The 27856-nt window shown below is 39.5% G+C and overlaps 1 protein-coding gene across 2 annotated transcripts in view; it reads right to left on the minus strand.

The window, feature by feature from the left end:
- The window catches only part of CSMD1 (CUB and Sushi multiple domains 1), a 1948922-nt gene that overhangs the window by 596195 nt on the left and 1324871 nt on the right, over positions 1 to 27856 (minus strand). For both annotated transcript variants that reach the window (XM_073017922.1, XM_007961594.3), the window contains exon 10: positions 19737 to 19858. In XM_073017922.1, coding sequence (XP_072874023.1) covers positions 19737 to 19858 — 122 coding nt within the window. The remainder of the gene's footprint in view (positions 1 to 19736; positions 19859 to 27856) is intronic.

Here is a 27856-nt window from a genome sequence, read left to right on the forward strand (position 1 = left end):
TGTGAGGAGTCCACCGCCAGGGAAGGCTAAGGAGCCTGGAGAGCCCTTGGCAGGTGCAGTGGTAGGACCCTTGACAGGCAAACCCTGGCAGGCGTTATTAAATTATGAGGAAAACCTAGGCCAGAAAACAAGCAGAACAGGGAGAAATGTGTCTGGGAGGTGGAGGGAAAGATGGATGGCAGCTTTTGTGAACAGTACTGAGGCTCACAGAGGTTTCATTCTGTTCTTGGGACACGATCAGGGTATTTCTGGTGTGGTCATTGATGACCACAGTCTGAACTCTGTAAGGATTTAGCCAAATCATTCTACCTGCTCTTCCTGATGAGGGCTGGTGGGGGCAGGTGGCCCTGGCAGGTCAGAAGGTGGAGGTGAAGTGGGATATCAACAGGTTTAAATTCCACGCAGTGAGCCCCATTTTCAAAAATTTCACAACTGGATGAACATACACACTTGTTTCACTGAAACTTTTGTATAACTTTATTTCATTTTCTTTAATTCGACAGGACAAACTTATTTTACATATAAATTTAAAGTAAATATGGAGGTACATGTACACTGGCATCTGATAACTTTTAATTTAAATGTGAGGGTGCATAAAATAAAATATGTGCCTATCGTAATTTGAGTTTTCTGTTCATTTCCCATTCATTTAATTCTGTATCTATAATTTTAGATAGATAGGTAGATAGATGTATGTTTATAGACAAAATCTTCGGTACCAAATGTTTTTCTATGAAATATGCATAATGGAGCATTTTCATCATACTGTTTAGGGTTCTAGAAGTCAGTCAAATGTGATATTAAAACAGCTCCCATAAAGCAAATATTTGAATAGATCTTGTTCTCCTGATTTTAAATGACAGAATATTAAAACTGGTGATTTAAATCCCATGCAAGGACAGAACAAATAGAATACAGAGGAATTTGACATTAACGTTTTTTGCTCTAGATATTCTTAAATATGTATTATACCATATTCCACTTACTACATAAGACTCCTCACAAAACCCAGTAGCACAAAACAGAGGACCTATTCAACATCATCAATTTCCTAAGTGGATTTTATAAACACGTAACACTTAATTATGAAGACTTTTGTTTGTTATGGTAAAAGTTAGGAGTGATCCTGGGGGTTGTGATAATTTGTTCGGTCCTTAAGCCAAAATTATCAAACAAAACACAAACTTCTTTTTCACACACACATATTCTCTCTCATTCTCTCTCTCTCTCTCTTTCTCTCTCTTTCAGAAATGGAAAAGTTCAATATCACTGTATTATTTAGGGCTGGCACAAAATAATAACCCACAGTAGTGGGTGCTGCCTGTGCCACCTGTTAACGAGGATAATGGTAATTGCATCTCTCTACTGTAAGCACCTTTAAATGAAAGGTGTGACTTAACATTTAACTTCTCCTCTCTCAAAGCTTTATTAGATTTCAAGCCTAGTTGCTCAGCCTCTGATCATAGAGAGTGCCGAAAGAGTCGACCTCGGTGGACACCCCTCTCCCTTCACTGTCACAGGGCTTACCCCCATGGACAGATCTTAGCACTCTTCACACTTCACAGGAAAGCCACCAAAACAATCAGCAGGTCATAAATGCAGTTTTCAAATACACACGTAAAGTCTCACTTAGAGAACTGCTAAGTCAAGCAGAACCCAGCACCCAGTCCTTTGCAGTATCCTCTTTGTAATCTGCACATTGGTGGAAACTGCAGGGTAACGGCACCGTCAAAAACACCGAATGGCAAGTGCAATGGAACACAATCCAGCGGCCAACTGCATGCCAGATATTACTGACGACTGAGCTTCACTGTGACAAACATATCTTGTGTGTTACATTCAGAACACATTTCTATGAAAATAATGTTTTGTTTCTCTGGATATGTATTAGTACAATATATTTGACTATTTTTAGGACCCAAATAATAAGTAGATTTGTGGGATTCATGGCTTGGAGATAGCTGTACATATTTGTAACAAAAGGCCTTTAATTATGGCAGACCATCTCTCCCACTCTAGTGTGGTAAGACATGCCAAGCTTGGCCAGTATTACCATCATTTATTCATGACCATTTATGGGTCTTCACTATTTGCCAAACACTGTGCACAAGACTGGAAATTCAAAGAGGCTTTAGACATAGGCTTCCTTGAAAAGATAATTTAAACAACATGTCTCATTATGTACCATTAAGAAACAAACAAAAACTCTTTTAAAAAGAGGCACAGTGTTTCCTTTTAGAGGTGAGCAAGTCCTGAATTGGCCCCAACAGCCTCTCACTGCTTGGGGCTTTCTTTCCTCTGCCTTGAGGCCCTATCTCCTGCCTTCTGTGGAAATGCTTGGATCATGGAGATAATCATTTTACAATTCTCTCCACAGCAAAACACATCCCAGCTTCCTCTACCTGTAGATACTTTCTTCTTAGTCCCCTAGTAGGTGACACAGGTTTTGGTTTTCCTGGGACAGACACAGTCTTTGGTTGTTTCTAGGTTGATTATTTATAGTATTATCACCCTTTACTCCAAAGGTAACTTAAGGGTAATAATGCCATTGGTTCAGCATTTGGATCAGATAATAAATTATACGGCCAACTGCCTAAATAGTTTGTTGGTTTGCAAGAACATTGTGGAATATGTGCTATTACTCCAATGATAAATGGTGCCTCAATAGCACCCCGTGTCCACTCCTCCAATGATGAATGGTGCCTCACTAGTACCCCATGTTCACTCCTCCAATGATGAATAGTGCCTCAGTAGCACCCCGTGTCCACTCCTCTGATGATGAATGCCTCAATAGCACCCCGTGTCTATTCCTCCAATGATGAATGGTGCCTCAATAGTACCCTGTGTCCACTCCTCTGATGATGAATGATGCCTCAATAGCACCCCATGTCTACTCCTCCAATGACGAATGGTGACTCACTAGTACCCCGTGTTCACTCCTCCAATGATGAATTCTGCCTCACTAGCACCCCGTGTCCACTCCTCCAATGATGAATGGTGCCTCACTAGCACCCCGTGTCCACTCCTCTAATTATGAATTCTGCCTCACTAGCACCCCGTGTCCACTCCTCTAATGATGAATGGTGCCTCACTAGCACCCTGTGTCCACTCCTCCATTGACGAATGGTGCCTCACTAGTAGCCTGTGTCCACTCCTCCAATGATGAACGGTGCCTCAGGAGCACCCCATGTCCACTCCTCCAATGATGAATGGTGCCTCACTAGTACCCCGTGTCCACTCCTCCAATGACGAATGGTGCCTCACTAGCACCCCATGTCCACTCCTCCAATGATGAATGGTGCCTCACTAGCACCCTGTGTCCACTCCTCTAATGATGAATTCTGCCTCACTAGCACCCCGTGTCCACTCCTCCAATGATGAATGGTGCCTCAGTAGTACCCCATGTTCACTCCTCCAATGATGAATGGTGCCTCACTAGTACCCCGTGTTCACCTGCCACCCTGTAGTTGCTCATGGTGTCTGAAAAGGAAAGTGTCCTGGGGCAGCACCGTGATTCGAGGTCCCAGAGTAGCCCCGTATAACGGCAGAATTGGAACGAAAAGATACATGCCTAGAAATGAGACTGCCGTGGTGGTCTGGTGAGCTGTCATGAAAGATGGGGGTGCCGTGTGAAGGACCATGGAGAAGTATCGAAGGATATCATGCTGAAGAATAACATCCTCTGATTTTAACTTTGCTATCAACGCTGTGTGTGTGTACCCTGTGGCAGGAAGTTTTGTCAGCTCTATTTTACCATGTGGTATGTGTTTGGGCAATAAGTATCAATATTTCAAATGTGCAACAACATTACCATAATTCCAATTCAAAGACTTAGTCCTGTGGAAATAATTGCCATTGGTGTGAATATGAAGATAGCCATGGAATGATTGTCTGTGATTTCAAAGACTAGGCATGGTCTGAACAGGGGTTTAAAGGAGTAAGCTGATGGAAAGAAATACTAAGTAGCCATTACAATTAGCAAAGTGCATCTGGGAATATATGCAATATATTGTAAAGTGGCAAAGCAATCTGTAAATGTGTGGAACATCGTCTAAAATTTAAAGACACGTTAAGAAGAAGAACAAGGAGAAGGAGAAGGAAGAGGAAAAATGGAAGATGATAAAGGAAAAGAATTGGGTTTTTGTGTTTACAAACACAGAGATACAAGTCTCAAAAATAGGTACCCACAATTACAATCACTGATTACCTTGAGATTAAAGCATTTCAAGATCTTCACTTTTTGCTCTGTATTTGCCTGTATTATATCATGTTTAAAATAACAATCACATATTGATTTTATTTTATACATATATCTACATTTTTGGAAAGTACATTTCAGATTTATTGTGGAAGATAAATTAGAAAATGGAGAGTGAGGACAGACAAACAGCTACCAGGGATTAAAACAAAACGCATGGCAAGACTACTAAGAGGCCCCCAGAGTGGACACAGTGAGCATGGAAGAGGCGTTGAAGCCAAAAGACAACCAAGAGGTGAAGGAATTATTGCTTAGCTGGAGGTGACAGAGGAGGAAAGCCATGCGGAATGAAGGTGGGTTGTCTGGATTTCCTAACAAGATGAGTGACCAGGGTAAGGGATTTAGTGTGGAGGCAAATTGGTGAATGAGAGACAACTGATTTTTTTCTGGATCTGTTCACTACAAAAGACACCCAGAGATTCCAGGACACATTTGAACTTGTGGTGCTGGGTTCAGCAAAGTTGATTACATAACTTATCTCTGTACGGCACAAGAAGAGCCCTTGAAATAATGGGATGCAAAGAAATTCAAGGTCCAAAGAAGAAATTATATTAATAGAAGGATAATATGAATAGTAGTAATGTTAATTACTTAGAAGCATTTCCACATGCATCGTTTCTCTGGGAAACACAGAAATGATACCATTAGTGAAGGTACCTATCATTATCATCACAGTTACATGGCGTACAAGGACATTGAGAGTCAAGAATTTCAGTGTCTTTTCCGAGATGAAATAGCTACAAAATGGACAAAGTCAAGACGGGAGCCCAGATCTGTGAACTCCAAATTGATTCTTCTCATGCTATATTAGTGCCCTAGAAGAAACCTAGACCTTGAAAGCATGTATTTGGGAAAAGGCAGTCTCTCTGCATTATAAATGACTCTTAAAGTGAATGGGAGAGGAAGAAGGAATGGAAAGGCTAGAGAAAAAGGGGAATGAGATGGTGGGATGATACAAAAACCTAGGTATTTCTATTGTCTTTTACTGTCTTCACGGCAACCATGAATTTCTCTCATGGTACTTTTTGACATAAATTAGTGGAACCTAATCATCACTAGCAGCCTTTCAGGAGAACTTTTTTGGCTATATATCTCCTTGATTCGACCTTATCTAGCTAGAGAAGGCAATTTCATTAATCCTTCTGTAACACAATGGCATAGGGTAAAGGGTCTTTTGTAGGATCTCGTCACCATTTACTGATTGATTCTTCCAGTTCCTATTTACCTCCATGTTACAGACGCCTCACATTGCATTTAGAATCCAGACTCACAGAGCACCCAATGGGCATTGAAAATTACAGTGATCACTCATGGTTTAAATAACAGCAATAAGACTGCAGGCAGCATATACACACATGAAAAAATGCCCATCACTAATCGTCAAAGAAATGCACATGAGAACCACAATGAGATGCCATCTCACACCAGTCAGCATGGCTATTATTAAAATGTCAAACAGTAATAAATATTGGCAAGGATGTGGAGAAAGGCAACACTGTTGGTAGAAATGTAAATTAGTAAGTCTCTACGGAAAACAGTATGGAGGTTTCTCAAAGAACTAAAACTGGAACTCCCACTTCACTCAGCAACCCTACTACTAGGTATCTACTCAAATGAAAGGAAGTCATTCTATGAAAAAGACACCTGCACTCGTATGTTCATTATGCAGTATTCGCAGTAGCAAAGTCAGAGAATCAACCTAAGTGTCCAACGATGGTTAATTAGATAAAGAAAATGTGGTATCTTTACACCATGGATTCCACACAGTCATAAAAATAATAAAATAATATGTTTCTCGGCAACATGGATAGAACTGAAGGCCATTATCCTAAGTAAAATAATCCAGAAATCGAAAGTCAAACACCACATGTTCTCAATTATAAATGGGAACCAAACAGTGGGTACACATGGAGATAAGGATGGCAACAACAGACACTGGACACTGAAAGTGAGGACAGAGGCAGGAGAGCAAGGCTTAAAACCTGCACACTGGGTACCATGTTGATATTCAGGTGATGGGTGTACCAGAAGCCACAACTCCACCACAATGTAGTGTATCCATGTGACAAAACTGGACATATACTCGCTATAAAAATTTTAACAATTAAAATTAAAAACAGGAAAAAGAAAAAAAGTAGTATCTATAAAGTTAGTCACTGAGGAAGGAGAGGAGATGTATGGCCATTCAGGCAGGCAGAGGCTGGCATTCACAGAGAGGAAGCTATACCCAGGGGCTTCTGCGAAGCGAGGGATGCAGACCATTTCCCGTGAACTGCATGTGCCTGTGTGCACTGCAGGGCTTGCCTTCTCCGCTACGTCAGAAACTTTGTGAAACAGGAGCCCTGACTTTACAGATCACTACCACGCACCTCATAAAACACTGTGCAGGTGTAGAGTAAAAATTCAGTACATTCTTACAGATGGACACAATCATATGAGGGAAAGTAACAGCCAACCCACAAAGAAAAAAATCTACTATAAATAATACAGTAGTAGGTGGGGAAAGACGGAAAGTGAGACGTTAAAATAATGATGTAGAATAGAGATTTGTATCATATTCGTTAAAGGAAGTCTAGTGGCATGGAGGCTACAAAACATCAACCGATGAGCGAGGTTTAGAATCTGGAAGACTTGGGAACCCTTCTTTCCTCCATCTGCATCTTGTTCAGTATTACTAACAGGACACGTACACACATGCACATACACATGCACATGCACACACACGTGCACATACACACAGACATACGTATGCACACACACACATTAAGGTTGAACACAGATGAGTGCCAGCCATAGCAATCTCAAATTTATTTTAGCCTACTTGGCAAAATCAAAAGTTCCCCACTTAAAATCCCCCCTTAATATGCTTATTTTTTTATCTCAGTAAAATTTTATTTCTAGAAATTTTTCTGAAGGCAAATATCCTGGATCTGTGAAAAAATTTATCTGCCGGGAATTTAAAGACATAGTTAATAATGAAAAAAAAAATCACAGAGACTTCTATGTTAAACAAGTGATGGCTTAAAAATAATAATATGGAGCCTATTGGAGGGTGGAGGTGGGAGGAGGAAGAGGATCAAGAAAAACAACGAATGGGCACTAGACTTAATTCCTGGGTGATGAAGTTACGTGTACAACAAACCCCCATGATACGAGTTTACCGACGTAACAAAACTGCACATGTTCGCCTGAACTTAAAAGTTAAAAAAAATCCATGTAGCAATGATCTTTAATTGAATTATGCAGCATAGAACTGTGTTCACAAGATAGTATGAAGTCAAAAAGAAAGTAAAAGTATTTAGAATGCAATGTCATTCTTTGCCAGGTCATGATCTGGGGGGGAGAAGTTACACACGGTTGTAATTTTTCTTCATTTTATAAATATTTTCAAGAATTTATTTATCCCCCCCGTTTCATTCTCCTAATATATTTGGCACCATTTGAATATGTTTTATTTAGTTGGGTTTTCTTTGTTTATTTTCTAATATCTTCCTTCTAAAGTGACATCTCTGCACAAACCGGGATTTTAGTGACCTTTCTCACGCTCCTTCCGAGTTACCGAAGAGCATGTAATTTAAACAATTGCTGAATATAAAAGGTTTTGCTTTGTTTTTGTTACTCATATCATTACTACTGTACTTAAGAAAAATACTGAAAATGAGAAAAATTGTAAAAAAAAAAAAGTTCAAATGTATAAAATAGGTAACATATTAAAAGGTATATATACATATATATATAGTGACCACATCTAAGACCTGTAAAACTTACTGAACTCCAAAGAAAATAGGTATTTACACCTCCCTGTATCTTAAAGCATATAAACACACACATCTTACTCATAGAAAACAAAACAAAAACAAACAAGTAAAAACATTTTTTCACCTGGCCAAGCACAGTGGCTCATGCTTGTAATCCCAGCACTTTGGGAGGCCGAGGCGGGCAGATTACAAGGTCAGGAGTTTGAGACCAGCCTGGATACCACAGTGAAACCTCGTTTTCACAAAAAATACAAAAATTAGCTAGGCGGGTTGTAGGCGCCTGTAATCACAGCTACTAGGGAGGCTGAAGCAGGAGAATTTCTTGATCTTGGGAGGCAGAGGCTGCAGTGAGCCAAGATTATGCCACTGTACTCCAGCCTAGGCGACAGAGCTAGACTCCGTCTCAAAAAAACAAAAGCAGACAAACAAACAAACACATTTTTAAACCTTTTTGTCATGAATACTAACGTTCATTCTTTTGAGTATATTCTGGGTATACAATCATTAAAGTTCTATCTTTTTAAGCTACTTTTATGTGATTTATAGTTGTATATGTTTTGGGGGTACATGTGATATTTTGATATGTGTATATGATGCATAATGATCAAACAGTGTAACTAGGATACTCACTTCAAACATGTATCTTTCTTTGTGTTTGGAAGATTAAAATTCTTCTCTTACAGCTATTTTGAAATATACAATAAATTATCATTAACTATAATTTTCCTACTGTACTATTGAATACTAGAATTTTTTCCTTCTCCTTAACTTAAGCAACTTTTATTTAGACAAAACAAAAAACTGAGTAAATCCTGTAAACTTTTCTCCCAGGATGTTACCCGAATTTTTTGTCTTCCTCGGTGTCCATAAATAACCCTACACGAGCCTAGACATTCATTCACTTACACCTGCTAAATAGTTGCGCATCTATTGTCTACAGCTGTGCTGTCATTCTTTACCTCTTTAACGCTTTACCTTGTACACTGATGAGGGATTAGACTTCCTAGAAATACTGGCTCCACAGTGGAGTGAGAGTGTGTGTGTGTGTGTGTGTGTGTGTGTGTAATTCCTGTTTGCAAGCAAATCAAAAGCATGGACCTTGTTTTCTATTTCATTTCTCACTTCCAAGGGGAGGCAGTAAAAATAAATCCATTTAGTTCCAAAAGTTAAGAACTGGGGTGTTATAAGAAAATCAATTCAGCAGAAAGAAGAGAATGTACGTGCCCCTGCGGCAGAAAAACCAACCAACCGACCAAACAAACAAACAAAAACCACAACCGATCTTGAAAAGGGTGATGACAGAGGCGTGAGAAGGAAGTTGTCACCAAAGTCGAACTCGGTTTATGAAAAAAGTTGCAACTATGAAGCAGCAGTAATGGGGAAGGCATTAACAATGAAATGGCTGACACACAGAGACAAATATGTTGGAGAGTTGACAAGGACACAATAATGAATCAACACCATAAGAATGACGATGAATAGCTAAGAAATGCTGGGCTGAATACCTAGGTGATGGGAAGATCTGTGCAGCAGACCACCATGGCACACATTTACCTATGTCACAAACCTGCACGTCCTGCACCTGTACCCCTGAACTTAAAATAAATGTTGGGAAAAAAATAAAGACTCTACTTAACTCTATAGTGCAGGTTAGCAAAAAAAAAAAAAAAAAAAAAAAAAAAAAAAAAAAAAAAAGAGAGAGAGAGAAAGAAAAGAAAGAAAGATAGATTAATGATAACAGCCAAGATGAACTAAGGGATCTGTCAATGCAAGTTGGCCTGGCATCCTCATCTCCCCAGTGGCATGTGAGAAAAGTGAACAGGGCAGTTAGGCGGAGCCACTGTGGCTCTGCACTGGGAAAGGGCTGATTGAATGAGGGTGAGGCTCCCTTCGGTGTTACGGGAAAGGGTGGTGTGCCTAATCTCTGCTTCTCTACCAATCTGTGAACTCCCTCATTAAGTAAAAAGTCTACTGAACCATATCTATTCCGACTGCATTTCAAAATGTCTTACACCAATATATACAACATAGATTTCTATCTTAACCTTCAAATACTTCAAATGCAAATGAATGCCCCTTCTTCATCTCTCCGAATTTGTTACTTCAGGTTCTGAAAATAATCCATTGAATCATAAAAGAAGTTAAAGCTCCTTCCCTAAAAACAGATTTGATAAACATATCAGGATTTTCTTGCAAGCATTAAGTTTAAAGCAATTTTTCTTATTTTATTTTAGATATCAGAAGTTGTTCATTAAGAAAGATGTAGTGGAAACACACAAATTGCTGTGACTAATTACGTATCCCTGAGACATCTCTCAAATCTATTTTTTTTTTTTCCTCCCCAAATGTCATGCAAGCATCCTGATTTTGCTTCATATCATCTTTCATAGTTACAATAAGGCTCTGGATTTTCCTGCTTCCAGTTTTGTGCCATCCTGATGCCGACCAATCTTCCCAATGTATACACACTCTCATGCCATTCCTTTCATCAGTGTAATACATTGACAACCCACTTCCTTTGAGAATAAAACTTAAACTATTTGTGTGTCATATGGGGCCCTGTTTATGTTTGCTGACTCTAGTCTTTTAAAATATGCAGAAAAAGGAGGAGGAGGAGAAGAAGGAGAGGGAAAAGATGGAGGAGAGAAGAAGAAGGAGTGGAGGAGAACAACAAAGAGAGGAGAAAGGAAAGTGGGGAGAAGACAAGGAACAGGAGGAGGAAAGGGAAGAGGAGGGGGATGGGAAAAAGGAGGATGAGGAGGAGGAAGAGCTAAGAAAAAGAATTAAAAAAAGATGGAGGACTTAGTACTTGGCAGATAATATTCTAGGTGCTTTAAATCGATTATATATTCATTAAAACAAAACTTAAAGGTGGATAGAGTTAATACAAAAGGAAATACGAATGGACCCAGGATATACAGCCATCCATTCCCTTCCCTGAATCCCACATGCTATCAGTGGCAGGAAGAGGACGCAGTGAGGGGTCTGGCTCTAGGGACCCCTGTACCACTCCTCCTGCACCTCCACCAGCCCCTCCTGGTGTGCTGTGAGTGTGCTCAGTCCCGGTACACCCAACCCACCCCATCTCCCTTGTCCATAGAGGATGTGAAGGTTTATTGAAAAAGAACTTAGATTTTCAAGAAAAAAAAAAAATTAAAAAGTGGGCAAAGATATGAACAGACGCTTTTCAAAAGAAGATATATATTCAGCTAAGAAGCATATGAGAAAAAGGTCAACATCACTGATCATTAGAGAAATGGAAATCAAAACCACCATCTCACACCAGCTGGAATGGCTATTATTAAAAAGTCAAAATTTAACAGACGCTGGCGAGGTTGTGGAGAAAAAGGAACGCTTATACACTGTTGGTGGGAGTGCAAATTAGGTCAACCTTTGCAGAAGGCAGTGTGGTGATTCCTCAGAGATGTAAAGACAGAAATGCCATGTGACTCAGCAATCCCATTACTGGGTACATACCCAAAGGAATATAAATTGTTCTATCATAAAGACACATGTAGGTGTATGTTCATTGCAGCACTATTCATGACAGCAAATACATGAAGTCAACCTAAATGCTGATCAATGGTAGACTGGATTAAGAAAATGTGGTACATGTATACCATGGAATACTATGCAGCCATACAAAAAGAATGAGATTTTGTCCTTTGCAGGAGCATAGATGAAGCTGGAGGCCAGTATCCTTAGCAAACCAGTGCAGGAGCAGAAAACAAAATACAGCATGTTCTCACTTCTAGGTGGGCACCAAATGATGAAAATACATGGACACAAAGAGGGAAACAATAGTCACTAGGAACAACTGGAGGGTCCAGGGTGGGAGGAGGCAGAGGATCAGAAAAAAAAAAACTGTTGGGCACTAGGCTTAACACCTGGGCAATCAAATAATCTGTACAACAAACCACCATGGCACAAATTTACCTATTTAGCAAACCTGCAAGTGTATCCCTTAACCTAAAATAAAAGCTTCAAAAATAAAAATATATATATACATGAAGACATAAAAAGTAAAGAACAAAAGAAGGAAGGAAGGAAGGGAGGGAGGGGGAAGGAGAAGGGGGAGGGGAGGGAAGGGGAAGGAGGAGGAGAGGGAAGGGAAGGAAAGGGAAGAAGAAGGAAAGAAAGAAAATGCCTATAATACCTATCCTCTGGTATCAGCTCACATTCCCAGCCTTATTTACCGGCAATATTCCCAAGCAATGCACCTGCACAAAAAGACTGGTTATTTCCCCTCCTCCCATTTCTGGAATGTAAGCCCTTCCTCCACTTCCCCGCAATCTCTCTGCCCCCTCCCCTCACACCCTCTGCTACTCACCCTTCTTAAACATCCTCTGCGTATCTGTCACTTTTTGCTGTATTAAGTGATCCTGCTTTCTCCTCATAGAGTTGGACTCCTTATCCTCATCAATCTCCCTCATCACTCTCCTTCTTCCTCCCACACATCATGAGTGCTCAGTGTTTAGGACGGGTCCGCCATGGACTCCAGAGATGGAAACCCATCAATGACTGTGCAGGCATCTGGCATTTGTGGGAACTCATCTGATGCCTTAGAAAAGTGGACACTGACAGAAGCGACTATTAGAATTACATGTGTTTCTGAGTATTGATTTACTTAATATATTTTAAAATAATTTTATAATTTCCATTACGAATATATAATAAAACATAAACTTATAATGAAATACTTGAAAATTTCTATGAAAGTGTTTTTGAGGGTTATATACTACTGATATTCACTTGCCCAACAAAACAATGTTCTGGATGTTTGAGTATTTATTTCCCTAATCGAAGTTTCACATGTTTTGTTTTACTCAGCAGAACACCTGTCAGATACATGTGTGCTGTTGTCAATGGCAGGATTTCTTTTTTATAGCTGAGTAATATTTTATTGTGCATGCATACTACACCTTGAGTCTACACAGTTTTTATTTGTCAATTATACATCAATAAAGCTGGAAAAAAAGGCAAACGAAACAAGGAACAAACCAATAAGATGCACTAATGTTTTGAGATTTTTAAAATCCTCAAAGATTTTAATGAGCTTTAATAGCAACAGAAGTATTCAACAAGAAGCTCAAATTAGAATCAGTAGCTGAAATTATGTCACCACAGAATGTATTTAAAATGCGTGCGTATATATCTATGTATTTATCTATATATGTATTTGAGAGCTATATAACAGAAATTTTGAACTTAGAACACACCTCTCATTCCAGCTGATATATTGCATATGTGTGTATATACAGGTGTGTTTATCTATGCATTATATATATATATTATATGCATGCATGCATACATTTATACATAAAAGAAGTTAGTAGAAGGCAGGTCTTCCACGATATATTCAATCTTTCCAATGAAGAACCTGGTGATAAACTTTATAAAATCAGTCAGTAGAAGGCAGGTCTTCCATGATATATTTAAGCTTTCCAATGAAGACCCCAAGGATAAACTTTTGAGAGAATTTTATCTTAATTACTATAACACATATCTCACAATATATATTACTTTCTCAAGAATTCTGATTGCAGGACTCATCAAAAGTTCTGAAAATAGCTGGATTGTCAAATGTGTCTACAATAAAACATATTTAGAAATATCACATTACTATATTACTTTGCCTTGACTTTCTACCACAATACCCTGGAATGAGGCGTTCCAATTGTTTAAAAATCTGCTTCTCCACTAAAGGAATCTTCTTGAGAGACCTTTCATTTTATAATTTCCTGTGTAGAAGATGCTAGTTTCCTCTAATAGTTTTAGATTTTCTAATGACAGATATTTCATGTTCCTTTTGACATGATATAGCACAATACCATGTCATGTGCATTACTAGGAGAGATGCTAAGCTTCCACCATTAATTATTTTGTATGAGGAGTTCTACATAAATACTTGTGATAAACTGACCCATGGCACTTGGTTATACCACAGTCGAAGCTGAAATAAGACTAGGAAAGAGTATGAATCAGAGAGGATTAAATGTTTCAAAAAAAGAGAAGAATGTATTGACTAATGGATAATTGGCATTGGAAACTGACTTTAGTTTTCTGTCCTATCTTGTTTCTTAAAGTTTGCAGACCAGGTCAAACATACAAACCGAAGTGTGCAAATTCTTCCTATCCAAAATGCTCCATCAATGCTTCTGGCAAGAAGTCATTGCCTGGAAACTTTTATGTAAGTGTTCTTTTCTCTCATGTTCAATACGTAATACACTTTCATCAATGTGCACTTAATTGAGAAACCCACTTACTTGGAATGTCTCCCAATGAATCAAATTAAGCCTAATTATACTTAATGGCAATGGCTGCTGCTTAATTTGGATGGTAATTCTGCTTAATTGAGATGCCTTCAGGTGTCTAAGTGGTGCTCTGCTAAGAGTATTGGTTGTGCGGTTATGTCAACCTGGAATACCTTGTTTCTTCTCTGAACATTTCTCCGAGATAAATGACAAAGGGCAAATAATTTCTGAAGCAATATAACACAAAATAACTGAAATTTAATGTGTTAGTTGTTAACTCCTCACAATCAAGAAAATATATACAATGTCTGTGTAAGTGTGCACAAAGATGAGAGAGAAAAAATAAACTTCTAAAAGGAGAGAAAGAACTGTATAAACCCAAGCTGCCTAAATTCATTATTGGTCATTTTATGTTTTGGACAAGTTTAAAAGTCCACTTTAAAAAATCAAAGAACATACACCGTGAGTTTTAATGGATGTTAGCCATAAAACTAAAGTAAAAGGAAGACAGTGTGATTTGAATCACATCATATGCAAAAGATATACTGGTGTTAATTCCAACCTCTTTCCTTGGTGTCTGGATTGTCTGGATGTGATGGACACCACTGATCACCACACACTAACCATCAGCTCCTCTTCCTGGCTTCTCGATATTTCTTTCCTTGGCAGCGTGGGAACTGAACCACAGGCGTTTGACCCAATGGGATATGAAGGAAGTTAGCAGGACAAATTCTGGGAAACATGTCTTCCATCTCTAGCCAAACATGCCTCATTCCACGACACATGACCAGATCTGGAACTAAAGCCTCGGATGGTTGCAGATGTCTTGAGAACTGAGGGGAAATATTGCCTCCGCTCTGGAGAGTGGGGTTTAAGGTAAACCCCAAAGGTGTGGGGGTTACCTTATTTTAAATAACAAAGGGGCAGGAAAAATGTCAAACACCTGAGCTGCAATGATACCACAGAGCTACAGAATACAACCTGGAAGCTCCCTGACTCTGCCCCTTTGTTATGTAAAATAAGGTAACCCCCAAACTTTTGGTTTTCAGTTGGCTCTCCTGTTACTTACAGCCAAAAATATCCTATTGAGGTAGCAAATAACCTGCTCTTTCATTTATTTATGGTGGAAAGCAAGCAAGCTAATAAAGCGTTCTCACAGTGCAATGGGATGACAGGAAGTTTCACTTTCCTGGATCTTGACTTCCTCTCTGTCAAGTTGTAAAAGGTTTAAACAATAGGAACTCTAAGCTTCTTTTTCGATAGAATTTCAATTATTCTAGCATGTGTAGGAAAATCATATATAAACTAAAATGTGCTATAGGCACATCTTTCATATAGAATAAAAATATTTATGATTATTGATGTGTAATCTGGATTTAAATGAATTTTGAAAGTCCTGGAAAGATGTTAATCAATTCCCTTGAAGACTTAGCTTGGTGGCAGTGTTTTCCCATGGCAACCGTGGGTATTCCACTCCAGGGCAAAACACTTCAGTCTTTTAAAACTCTGTAATGGCACTTACAGGTGGAAGATCATTCTCACCACAGTTGAGGCAAAATTTACCTCCAATTGACTTTGAGAGAAAAACAACGCCATCGACAAGGCCTTCTTGGACTATGGTCTGCTTTCTGCATGCTGTCACCCTAATGTCTGGTTTCGTCGGCTAACAACACACCTGTGAATTCTAACTGTGCCTCTGCCCATTCCATGGACTTGGATGGAGAGTAAGCACCTGACTATCCCTGTGCCTAATGCCACACACCTCTCCTACATAAAGAAATTGGTCCCTGAAGTCTGTTCCCTGGTTAAAGGTATAGAGAACATACACTGTTCTGAACTGGAAAGATTTTGAGAATGCAGTAGAGGCATTATTAGTAACTGTTCAAGGCAGCAGAGATTTACCAAGACTCCTCTGCGAAAGTAGCAGGAATGTTCACCTGCCTCAGGCTCTGCCTCTTACCCACGGTGTCATCTCCCTCTCTCCTGTTTCCCACACCCACAGCACCGACTGGAGGCCGCTGCAAGGGGAAGCCGGCAGGGGTGTAAGGTCCGAGAGAATACGATGTTCCTCCTCCCCATGCCCCGGGGTCCCGTGTTCCTCCCTCCCCATGCCCGGGGCCTGTGTTCCTCCTCCCCATGCTCCTGTGTTCCTCCTCCCCATGCCCCGGGGTCCCGTGTTCCTCCCTCCCCATGCCCGGGGCCTGTGTTCCTCCCTCCCTGTGCTGGGAGGTCTCCAGTCTTGCTGAGTCTCCATCTGAGACAAGTCTGGCGTGGTTTCCCTGCACCACTCCATGGTGACTGCTCTGTTCCAGACCTTACCATCTTTCACCTGAAGTTCTGTATTAGATTCCAAACTCTGCCTCTCACGTCTCCTTCTAAAAAGCTCTTAGGGTGTACTTCCTTCCTCCCCACCGAAAGGGCTACAGGAAGAAGTGATGTTACTGTGTGTTCAAGCTCGTCTCCTCGTGGATCCCCCTAAGCCCAGCCTTGCTAGACAGCAGCCCATGCTTTTGACTTCAAGAGAAGCGAAAGAAGGGGATGGAAAGAAATCCCACCCGTGAGTGGGATACTGAGTCGGTGTCCCTGCAGGCATTTGGCTCCGTCTTGCTAGGGATGGCTGCAGAGCTGTGAAAATTCATCTCAGAGTTTTCTGCCTGACGCATTAGAGGGGCGCATTTGATCACTCCTCCAGCCAAGAAGGGTGGTGGGAGCCCCTCTCAGTCCAGGTGAGGCTGTGTCAAAAGGAGGAGAGGACTCCTGCAGGCTTTGCAAACTCTGAGTGCAGAGCCTGGGGCAGAAAGCAGGAGACTCCGGAGCAGTTGAGGCAGGGCTGAGGCTCTGCCACTGTGAAGTGGGCTAAGAGCAGGCAGGTGGGCAGGAGAGGGGCTTGGTGCAGCCTCATCACAGGCAGGAGAGGCAGGGAGCTTCCTGGAGAGCCGCTGGTTGCTGTGTTTCTAATTGTATGTAATCTCCACTTTCAAACACTTTTAAAATTTGTGATAGATTCATGCCATTCTTATAAAACCACCTGGAACATATACAGGTTAACTAAACTATTCCCTTGTTTTGATCTAATTAATTGCTTTTAGCTATATTTTCTTTGGGAAAAAAAAAATCCAAGAAGAGTTCCTTCTGCCTCTCAAATTGCAGAAGTAACATAATTCTGTATTTTCAAAATGTCCCCATCAGATAGTTCTGGTCTCGATCACATCTCAATCCCTCTAACATAAAATATTTGCTTTTATTTGAGTCCCTATGGAAATGCATGTCATCTATGTACTCTTAATTCAAATCAACACCTAATATTCCCCCCAAACAAACTCGATTGTTCTACTATTTCTGTACTATTATTTCTTCTACTCGGGTAAGTTCTACTACCTAACCTTCAGAACTTTTCTAAATTCTCAATGTTGTATGATTTCACTTTCTGGAGACCAAACAGAATATTCTAATTATTTAAAAGTATGTAAAGGCAGAAATTAGTAAACATAATTATCAATACACTGGTCATATAGTATATAATTTTAATTCAGGTTGAAATATAACTCTCCGTTTTGTTAGACAAATGAATGAGATGGCTTAGTAAATAATGAATTGTTAATAAGTGTTTTTTTCTATTTATCTTATGCTTGTTTATGTTGCAGTACCAGTATTAGCAGCTTATAATAATGATATTACATTTACTTACGCAACATGTGGATTGATTTATTTTTCACAACTACTCTCTAAGGTAAATGCTATTTACTATATCTCTTGCCCAAATTCATGCAACTGCTGAGTGGTAGAGCTGGTTTCTAAAGTGATGATTGCAAGTACTGAAAAATAGTAGGTTCTTGGTAAAAAATGGAATAACTAAACCGTTCAGTAGCGTATAGAAAATACAAGGTATGTAGCACTATAGTTGATGTCCCAGGGTACCGCACAGCTCTAGCATCCTGAGAAATACCAGAGTCAAACTCGGAAGCTTCTGTCACAGCAAAGACAGCCCAGAAATTCCTCAGTGTTTCAGAAAGCCTGCAACACCCTGGAGTTTTACCCAGCTCTGCTCATTAAAGCTTGAATTTTTACATAAATAATAACTGAGATTTTAGAACTAAAATAAGCCAACCAAAACCAAAAGGCATCTGTGATGAACACTTTACTGAATCTAAAATCAGAACACTTCTCTTTTAGAACTGGGAACTCAACAGCTTTGAGAGGAAGCTATATAAATAAGATGGATATTTTAATAAAATGTAAAAATGAAGAGACAATCATTTAGACACGGAACTGTTGGTAATAACTCAATAATTGGTAAATAGTGGGGTTCAGTAAATTTAATATTACTATAAATATAATTATTTTAATATTACATAATTTAAGTGAAATCCATACCTATAATAGTTTTCTGACAGTTTTTGTTTTTTAAGTCAAATCAGTATGAAGATGTCTACCTTATTTTTTCTTCCTACTGGCAAGCATCTATAGTGAACTTAAAAGAAGTTAAAAAAATTCATTTGATAGCCAATGAAACCTGATAGTGATTACAATTTCTATCCTAAGATTTAAAAAGTAGTAACATAATTGCAAACTATGTACACAAACTTACAGAGAAATAACATAGTATTGTCCTCTCTTACTACCCTGGAGGAAATACATATTTTACACAAAGTAAGATAAGAAATAGGAAAACACACTCAGATGTTTAATTCTTAAAAAATGTATATAGTTTATGAGAAGAAACACATGAACTGTAGAAAACAATCCAAAAGAGAGTATTGTTTTGTATCTTTTTTTTTTTTTTTTTGGTATGGAGTCTTGCTCTGTCGCCCAGGCTGGAGTGCAGTGGTGCAATCTTGGCCCACTTGAAGCTCTGTCTCCTGGGTTCAAGCGATTCCCCTGCCTCAGTCTCCCGAGTACCTGGGATGACCTGCCACCAAGTCCAGCTAATTTTTGTTTGTATTTTTTAGTAGAGACGGGGTTCCACCATGTTGGCCAGACTGGTTTTAGAACTCCTGACCTCAAGTGATCCACCCACCTTGGCCTCCCAAAGTGCTGGGATTACTGGCTTCAGCCACCGAGCTCGGCCAAAAGACAGTATTTTTGTGTCTGAGTATAGTAGGAGCATTTCCAACACTTAGTCATACTATGCAAAAATACTGGGGTATTTGAGAAAGCTTGTGATATAGTGGATGAGACTTGAGTTGAAAAAGACATAAGAGAAAGCACTATGATACATAAAGGAGGAACACAGACTTCATCTCTAGAACCACTAAATGGTACCACACTGAGAATACTCACTTTGTATCTGAATCTCAGGCTGCTCTGCAATGAATGTGGCATCTAGACGCAGGATGCAGCCGGAACTTTTAAATTCAAACAGTAAAGTGTAACGACGGACAGACTTTGCTGGGCTGTTTGCTTCAACAGCAGATCCTATCAGAGGGTGCTGTGCACTAGCCACAGGGGTTGGAGGCGGAGCCTTACCTTGTCCGGGTCGGCAGTGGTGATGACCCACACGCAGTGTGCGTTATCTTCATACTGAACTGGGTAATTCGGGGAGGTGATGACGCCGCTGGGCCCACGCAGATTGGATCCACATGTTCTAGCTGGAAACGCAGAGAAACGAGGTTATCTTCTAGAACATTTTGTCAGTTTGGTAAAGACATAACATTTATGGGAAATTTCAAGTTAGCTATTATCTAATCACAGTAAAAACATGGTGCATGGACTCCAATCAGTGAGTGGACTGCTGGGCCGGCAGTGTTTTTGTTTGGTATCTGCAGTGTCATGCTGGGGCACTCTATGTTTTCCAAAGGCCTTTCCACTCACCAAAGGATCTAACAGATGATAGCACCATGGGTAATGTCAATACCAAAGTAGCCCATTTCAAATCCCATTGTGACTCAGAGAGAGTCTTCATGTACATCTTGTTGTTCAGAGAGTCTCCATACACACCTAATTGTGAGTGACTGCAGTAAGACAGAAGGAAAGGCACCGTCGAGTGGAATTCAACCAGAGTTACCATCTCAGCTACCTCTTACACTGTGTGACCTCCAATAAATGGTGCCTTTTCAACTTTAAAAAAGGATTTTGGAGCAGATGATCTCCAAAGTTACTTTCGACCTTTAGATTCTATTCTACAACAAACTATAACAATTTATTTACCACACAATGCAAATAGGAACTTAAAACATTATTGACACTTTAAAAAAAGAAAATATGAATGGTGACTTTAAAAATTAAAAAAAATCTTAAAGTTGAAATGAAAGACTGAGTGAAGCATAGAAATTGCATAATTCAATATATACAACTTAGTCTGGAATATAAAAATAATTTAATTGGCCTCCACTTTATGAAAGGAGTTTTTTTTTCCAAATCAATAGACATAGTTTAGAAATATAATGTCAGCATAGACTCTGGTTTTAACATTAATAATTTAAACTGGGTTTCAGAAAGGAGCAGAAGAAACTAATTTCACAAGAAGAAATTAATGTAAGAGAGCTTCTGCTTCATTTTCCTAAGACATCCTATGACACAAACAGAAAAAAATGTTTCATAGGAAGGATTAATCCTCATCATAGCCCATCCTTTATTTTTTCATTCCTTGGGTTTAACCCTGTCTTCAAGTCAGTTATTCTTCTAGGAGCCTCCGCTACAAAACGCAGCAGAACAGGACTTGTGACTTAACAAGGGCTACTTTGTGGGGGAAAAAGAACCATTGAACACAGGTTTTCCAAAGGGCCTCCAGAACGAGACATTTCTCTCTTTCATGCATGTCAATGTAATAATAATGGTAATAATAATAAGACAAATCATACCTATTCCTCATAATACTTCTTTAATCTTTAATCTACTGTGACTATTCCTCTGAGATCTCTCTCTCCTAAAAGGTTATGCACTCCCTGACCTTAGGAACAGTCCTCTTTCTGCATTTACCTGTCCCTCCTCAGCACTGCATACAATGCTGTAGTCCCAGACATGTGAAAATGGGACGAGATGATTTGAGATAACTGTTCCGTTGCTTTCTACTTACCATGGAAATAATTGGCTAAAAATTGACCTAGTCTACATTGATAAGTGTGTTAAAATTAACTTTTGTTGGGCGTGGTGGCTCACGCCTGTAATCCTAGCCCTTTGGGAGGCCGAGGTGGGCAGATCATGAGGTCAGGAGATCGAGACCATGCTGGCTAACATGGTGAAACCCTGTCTCTACTAAAAAAAAAAAATTAATAAATAAAAATAAAACAATTAACTTTAAAAATACTGGCATTTACTGTCCAAATGAAAAACAAACATGGGTAAAACATAACTGGGTTTTCAAAACTCAGTAGGTGTGTCGTTGGACACTAGACAAAGGACTGAATGAAAACATGGACCCTTCCTGTATGCTAAGATCTCACTGTCTAATGAGTCTGTTTTTAATGAGCTGTTCTCAGAGAGGATCATAAACTTTAGATGTGAAATCTTAAAGCCCTCTAAAATTAGCATTATTCAACTAGAAAACCTTTGAAAAAAGTGATAATCAATAAAATCTGAGTTGTAATACCTTTATGTTGCATTTTCCTACTTTGTAACACTTAAATTCACAGCTATTCTAAATATCATGTAGTGTTCATCAATACTTGTTGATTTAATTGTGAATCAATGTAACCATATTGGCATGGTCAGTCTGCATTTCAAGCTCTTAGAAAGTACATCTGAAAAACATTTGCAGGGGGAACGTCATTTGTTACAATCCTACTGACGAGGTAGGCTCAGCCCGGTATTAACCCAGATGTTCCCTGCTGGAAGGATCCCTAAAGCTGGTCCTGCCCATGGCTTTGTGTCCTAGGTGCCTGCTGTGAAGCTGGTCCCTCACTTGGCTTATGAAAATTGGCTACCAGCATCTCATGAAATGCATCTCATGCATTATGTTTTATCTGTGAAGTAACTTTTAGTAAAATATGCATAGGAAACCAGTCCATCCACCACATTTTCAGGCCTCTGAAGTACGGAGTTTCACATGAAGTACGGAGTTTCACATAAAGCAAGTCATGGGCCCAGTTCCTTCACAGACATTCTTTACCAAAAGCTTGCAAATGAACCCATAATGTTTCTTTTTAAATTTAGAAATCTCTCTCCATCTTTGCAACATATTTTAATAACAATTTATTTATTTTTTTGCATTTTTTTGTATGAAGCCATCAAAATGGTCATCCGAAATGAATATTGGGAATATTCAGGCCAGAGATTTGTGTCTGATTTGTTCATCTGTCTAACTTCACCAATTAGAACAATGTTTAGCATCTGATAGTTTCCTCAATATTAGCATAGCTTCTGAATAGGTGTAACAGCCTTAAGTCACACAACCTGACTGTAATGATGTAATTCTAACCCTCCTTCTTAGCACATTGTTGAAAGCTTGTGCTCCTTTCTCAGTGTTTGCCTTTCTAAATCTACTCCAACCTAATGATCTGCTTCTTTACCATCTGATGATGTGCCCCTTATCTGGCTCGCTATGATTTATTTAGTTATTGCTTCCTTGCATCTAGGGTTTTCTACTAATCAGAATAACTCTCAGTTTTTCAACTGGAACGACTGCAGGTTCAACCATGCATTTGTAGAGTCCTTATTAAACAACCACCCTGTGGCTTGAGCTATTGTGATTTCCACCAGCTGATGTCCACACGGTGGTGAACAGAGTGTCTGTTGTCCTCTAGCTGTCCTGCAGCTCACCTTATTACCTGGGCCAGGAAAGATTACATTAATTTCTCTGAATTTCATCGAGGAGAGAGAAGAGCCAACACACAGCCCTCCATCGAGCACACCCACATCTTCCCCTCCGCCAGCTTCCCTGATGGAAGGATCCCTAAAGCTGGCCTTGCCCATCGTTTTGTGTCCTAGGTGCCTGCTGTGAAGCACCAGAAGGGTATGGTTTCTCATGTCTATCATATGTTAAACTTTTAAAAATTTGGTATTTGGAAAAAAGAAAAAGAAGAGCTAGAGAAGAAAATGGGACAGGCTGAGAAAGAAGAGATGACACAGGGCTGAGCTTCATACTGAGTAGATCCAATGAATGAGTGTCAGGGAGCTTTGGGGATGATCTGTTAGGGATGTCTGCTGTCCTCCCTTAGAAATCCTCTAGTTAGACGGGCAAGGGTGCAGCAGCCTACAAGGCAGGAAGAATAATGGCTGTCGAGAAAATCTCAGCAATGCACGCAGGCTCTTGCAAAAGAAGCAGATGGCTACCATCATCTTATCTAAAAACCATATCTATGTTGCTTTGTCGCCTATTGGGGGGATCTATTTGAATACAAATTTACCCAAAGTTCTGGGAATTCACGAAACGATGCCAAAAGATCTGACTCAGAAACCTAGACATCTGAAGGCTTATCACCTGCCTCTCTCTTCACTCACGGACTCTGCTGGGTTTTCACTTCATGCAAAGAACTGATTGGGCAGCTCCTCATGCAGGAGACAGCCCAGGGAAGCTGTTCTGACTGGGACTGGACAATTTCCCAGCATCCTTGGAGGCAGGGAAACTCCTTTCCTTCCCTTAGCTTCTGCACTAAACAGGCATTCAATTAGTCAGTGAAGTAGGTGATTAAGCAGCATAATTAAGTAACTACAACATACGAGTGCCAAGCCAATTTTTAAAACAAGATCTCTATCCATAAGCTGCCATAGTGGAAATGTGTAGACGCACCTTTATACAAACTATAGAAGAATGCCTCTTTCTAGTCTTGCAAAGGCCTTGCCTCTCAGAAATATAACATCTAATAAGAGAGTAAAATTCACTGACACGCTTGATAAATGTACTTGGATAATAACTGTGACCTAATGTACACCTGATGTTACTTACTTGACAGTTTTCCAAACCTGTAAACTCAAACTTCACTTACATCTTTTCTGTCTCCTCAGTAAAAGTAGAATTCACAGAATGATAAATTGGAATTATAACATGTTAGGAGGGAAAGTGGGAAGGGAGAAGAAAACTAAGCAATTTTGGATGCCAATGCGTGCCATTTTGACATTTATCCACTTAATACCTGAATATTTATTAAGTATAAAATAGGCTTGTTTCATGCCATTTATCTTAATATAAAGTAATAACTTATCTGTTTATTTAAATGCAGTTCCAGGAAATCTTATAGTTGTATAGTAACTACTCAATCAAATTACTTGAAAGAAGAAAGATTTTAATTGATTAAATTTAAATTAGTGGGATTTCAGGGGTCACATTAGAAGCTTTTTTTTTTTTTAAAGCAAATTCATAATTATATTGGATAGTCTATTTCTCATATGTTTTTAGGAGAAAACATTTTTATCCAGCACAAATTTTATGTCCACATTTTCACCATAATGAAGTTAATACATCACAGAGGCTAAAAGCTTCCTTTCCTTCACCACACCTGGTTCCAGGCCTGGCTTAGGTAGTTGGTAGCTGTTTCATCTTAACTTATGTAATTTTAAGCCACTCAGTTTATTTAATTAGAATAATCATAACTTCACTTATGATTGCTCTGAGGATTGAATAAAAGAAGACAATAAAGCATTTACTACATGGCCTGACATGTCACAGCATGGCCGGGCACGGTGGCTCACGCCTGTAATCCCAGCACTTTGGGAGGCTGAGGCAGGTCGATCACCTGAGGTTGGGAGTTTGAGACCAGCCTGGCCAACATAGTGAAACCTCATCTCTACTAAACATACAAAAATTAGCTGAGCATGGTGGCAGGTGACTGTAATCCCAGCTACTCGGGAGGCTGAGGCAGAAGAATCGCTTGAGCCTGGGAGGCAGAAGTTGCAGTGAGTCAATACAGCACTACTATACTACAGCCTGGGTGACTACAGCAGAGGGAGACTCTGTCTCAAAAAGAAAAAAAAAATAAGAAAAAAAAGTGTACATGCAGTGCTCATTATGAGTTGAACATTGAGGGTATGGTGGAGAGAGAACAAAATTAAGTTTCTTGCCTTCAGCAGGAAATTAACAAACACACACACATACAATGTCAGAAGGAGAAAATAGCTTTGAAGAAAGGCAGATAAAAGATTTATAAAGTGAGGGAAAAGGCCTGCTCTGTAAGAAGTGGTTATGGAAGGACGTGGGCTCAGATGGCATTTGATGAAAGGCACAAATGGACAGTCACACAGATACCTGGAGGGAGGGGGACACTCCAGAGAGGGAAAACCAAGTGCAAGAATCCTAAGACAGAAACATCCCTGGCCTGCTCTAGGAATGTAATTAGCTAATGTGGCCTGCTCTAGGAATATGGCCTGCTCTAGGAATGTAAAAAGCTAACTGAAGGTTAGCTTTCAGGTTATTTTATGTCAATACAGTATGAGAGTAGTATAAGATACAAAACTATATTATTGCCAATAACTTAGTAAAAATAATAATAAGAAAAATATTTTCTCCCAGGCGACCTTCAGGTAAAAAGTATAAAGCTGCAGGAGTCAGGAAACAACAACAGACATTTCTCAAAATTCATGGGAATTAAAAAGTTAACCTTGTGTTTGTCTCTCTAAATCTCTGAGATAGTGGCTACCTGATCAAATACACAAAATATTATCCTGACACGGACACTGGATCTGTAACCTGGTAGAATGAAGAGTCATCTTTTGAAGTAAATGATCTTATTACTCTTTAAAAGGTCATTTCTACATGGACAGAAAACACGGATGGAAAAGAAAACATTGTAAAAGTTTTTGGTAAATGATGAGTTCATAAATTAAGAATATTTTTTAGTTAACCTAATCTGAAATTTCAAGGCAATAACTTTTTCTTTGGCTCTGGCTGGCTCCAATTAGCTTCCATGAAACCACAGTTACAACTGCCAATAATACTTTATTTTTCTTAGAGGGCTTTTCATCTCAGGGAGCAACTCAAAACATTAACTCTACAGATCAAAGAGCATTAGCATTGAAGGAAGTTCTCTACATAAATTGCCCCTAAAGACTGATGGAATGAAGTACCAGCCTGATCATTTTACTTAAAAAAAATACAACGAGATACTCTTCTCTCCATTTTGTTTGCTTATTTTAAAAATCTACTGCCAGTTAAAGATACTCACACAGTTTTACACAGCTCATAATGTTTTACCCTGCAAAAAAATCATAATGGTTGTTTTCATATTCCTAAATGAAGTAAGCGTAATTTCAAACAAAATCACTTGTATAATTACTGAGCTATGACAACCGTTCATCTGTTTGGTAACAGGAAGAAAAGGTAATGTTGCCCCGGTTCTCAGAGCTAATTAGCTAATGTAAGCATTGGCTAACCACACCAGCCGCCAGATGGAAGGATCACTTCTGACTCACTGCAATGTATCAAATGCTTCCATCAGATATTCCTGCTCCCGAGGAGGCATGATCATTCCTTCAGAGTTACAGACCCTTCATGAAAATAGGAACCTTGAGAGTCAGTCCTTCCTGGACGCACCTCGCTGGAATAGATTTATGCTCAGAATGGGCATGATGTTCGGATCAGGGGCATTTTTTTGTATTTGATAGATGGTCGAGTGGAGAATACATGGCAGAAACGATCATTATTAGGCCACCTTTAGAAGATAAATTAGGAAAAATCAAAACTATGATGCTGTCTTTTTTTTTTTTTTTTTTTTGAGATGAAGTTTTGCTCTTGTCACCCAGGCTGGGGTACAGTGGCACGATCTCTGCTTACTGCAACCTCCACCTTCCAGGTTCAAGTGATTCTCCTGCCTCAGCCTCCCCAGTAGCTGGGATTACAGGCATGCACCAGCATGTCCAGCTAATTTTTGTATTTTTAGTAAAGACGGAGTTTCACTATGTTGGTCAGGTTGGTCTTGAACCCCTGACCTCAGGTGATCTGCCCACCTTGGCCTCCCAAAGTGCTGGGATTACAGGCGTGAGCCACCGTGCTGGGCCAATGCTGTCTTTTTAGATACTATTTTTTGTGGCAATGGCAGAGTGACAAATGAACTTGGAAAATGGTCCCTGTTGTACAGAACCTATCGGATAGCAAAGAACGATTCCCCGTAGTCTGTTTTAGGTAGCATTTGTCCGTTTTCCTGGACACTTGAGATATCTAACGTTATCTTTTTATAGAAATAGTTATAAAAGCTCCACTTTTATAAATGCTTTTCAGCTCTTCTCTAATGGATGAATCCATTATTGGAAGCGAATTGAGACGCTACTTAAAAGAGGGAATGGTGACATACTCAGGGTTCCTAAAAGTTGTCAGCCTGAGGAGCTTACGGATTTTAATTGAAGAGTGTTCTACAGAGGGATGCCAGCCAGGAAGTGTGGCACAAATCACTGGGCTCATTTCTCTTCTTCACAACTACAAGGGTGTTGATGGCTCTTCATAGTGAAGAAGAAAATCACCACTGTAAATGTCTAAACTTGTGCTGTCACATGTGGCAGCTGCTAACGGCACGTGGCTGCTGGGCACCTGAAATGCAGCCGGTCTGAGACGAGCTATGCTCAAGGTATAAAATGCACACTGGATTTCCAAAGCACAGTATGAAAAAAAGAAAATATGTAAAACATCTCATTATCACATTTGTATTAACTATATGTTAACGTGATACTGTTTGGGAGTCTTTGGGTTAAATAAAATGTTATCACAATTCAATTCACCTGTT

The sequence above is a fragment of the Chlorocebus sabaeus genome, chromosome 8 (assembly GCF_047675955.1).
Source record: "Chlorocebus sabaeus isolate Y175 chromosome 8, mChlSab1.0.hap1, whole genome shotgun sequence".
Taxonomy (NCBI): domain Eukaryota; kingdom Metazoa; phylum Chordata; class Mammalia; order Primates; family Cercopithecidae; genus Chlorocebus; species Chlorocebus sabaeus.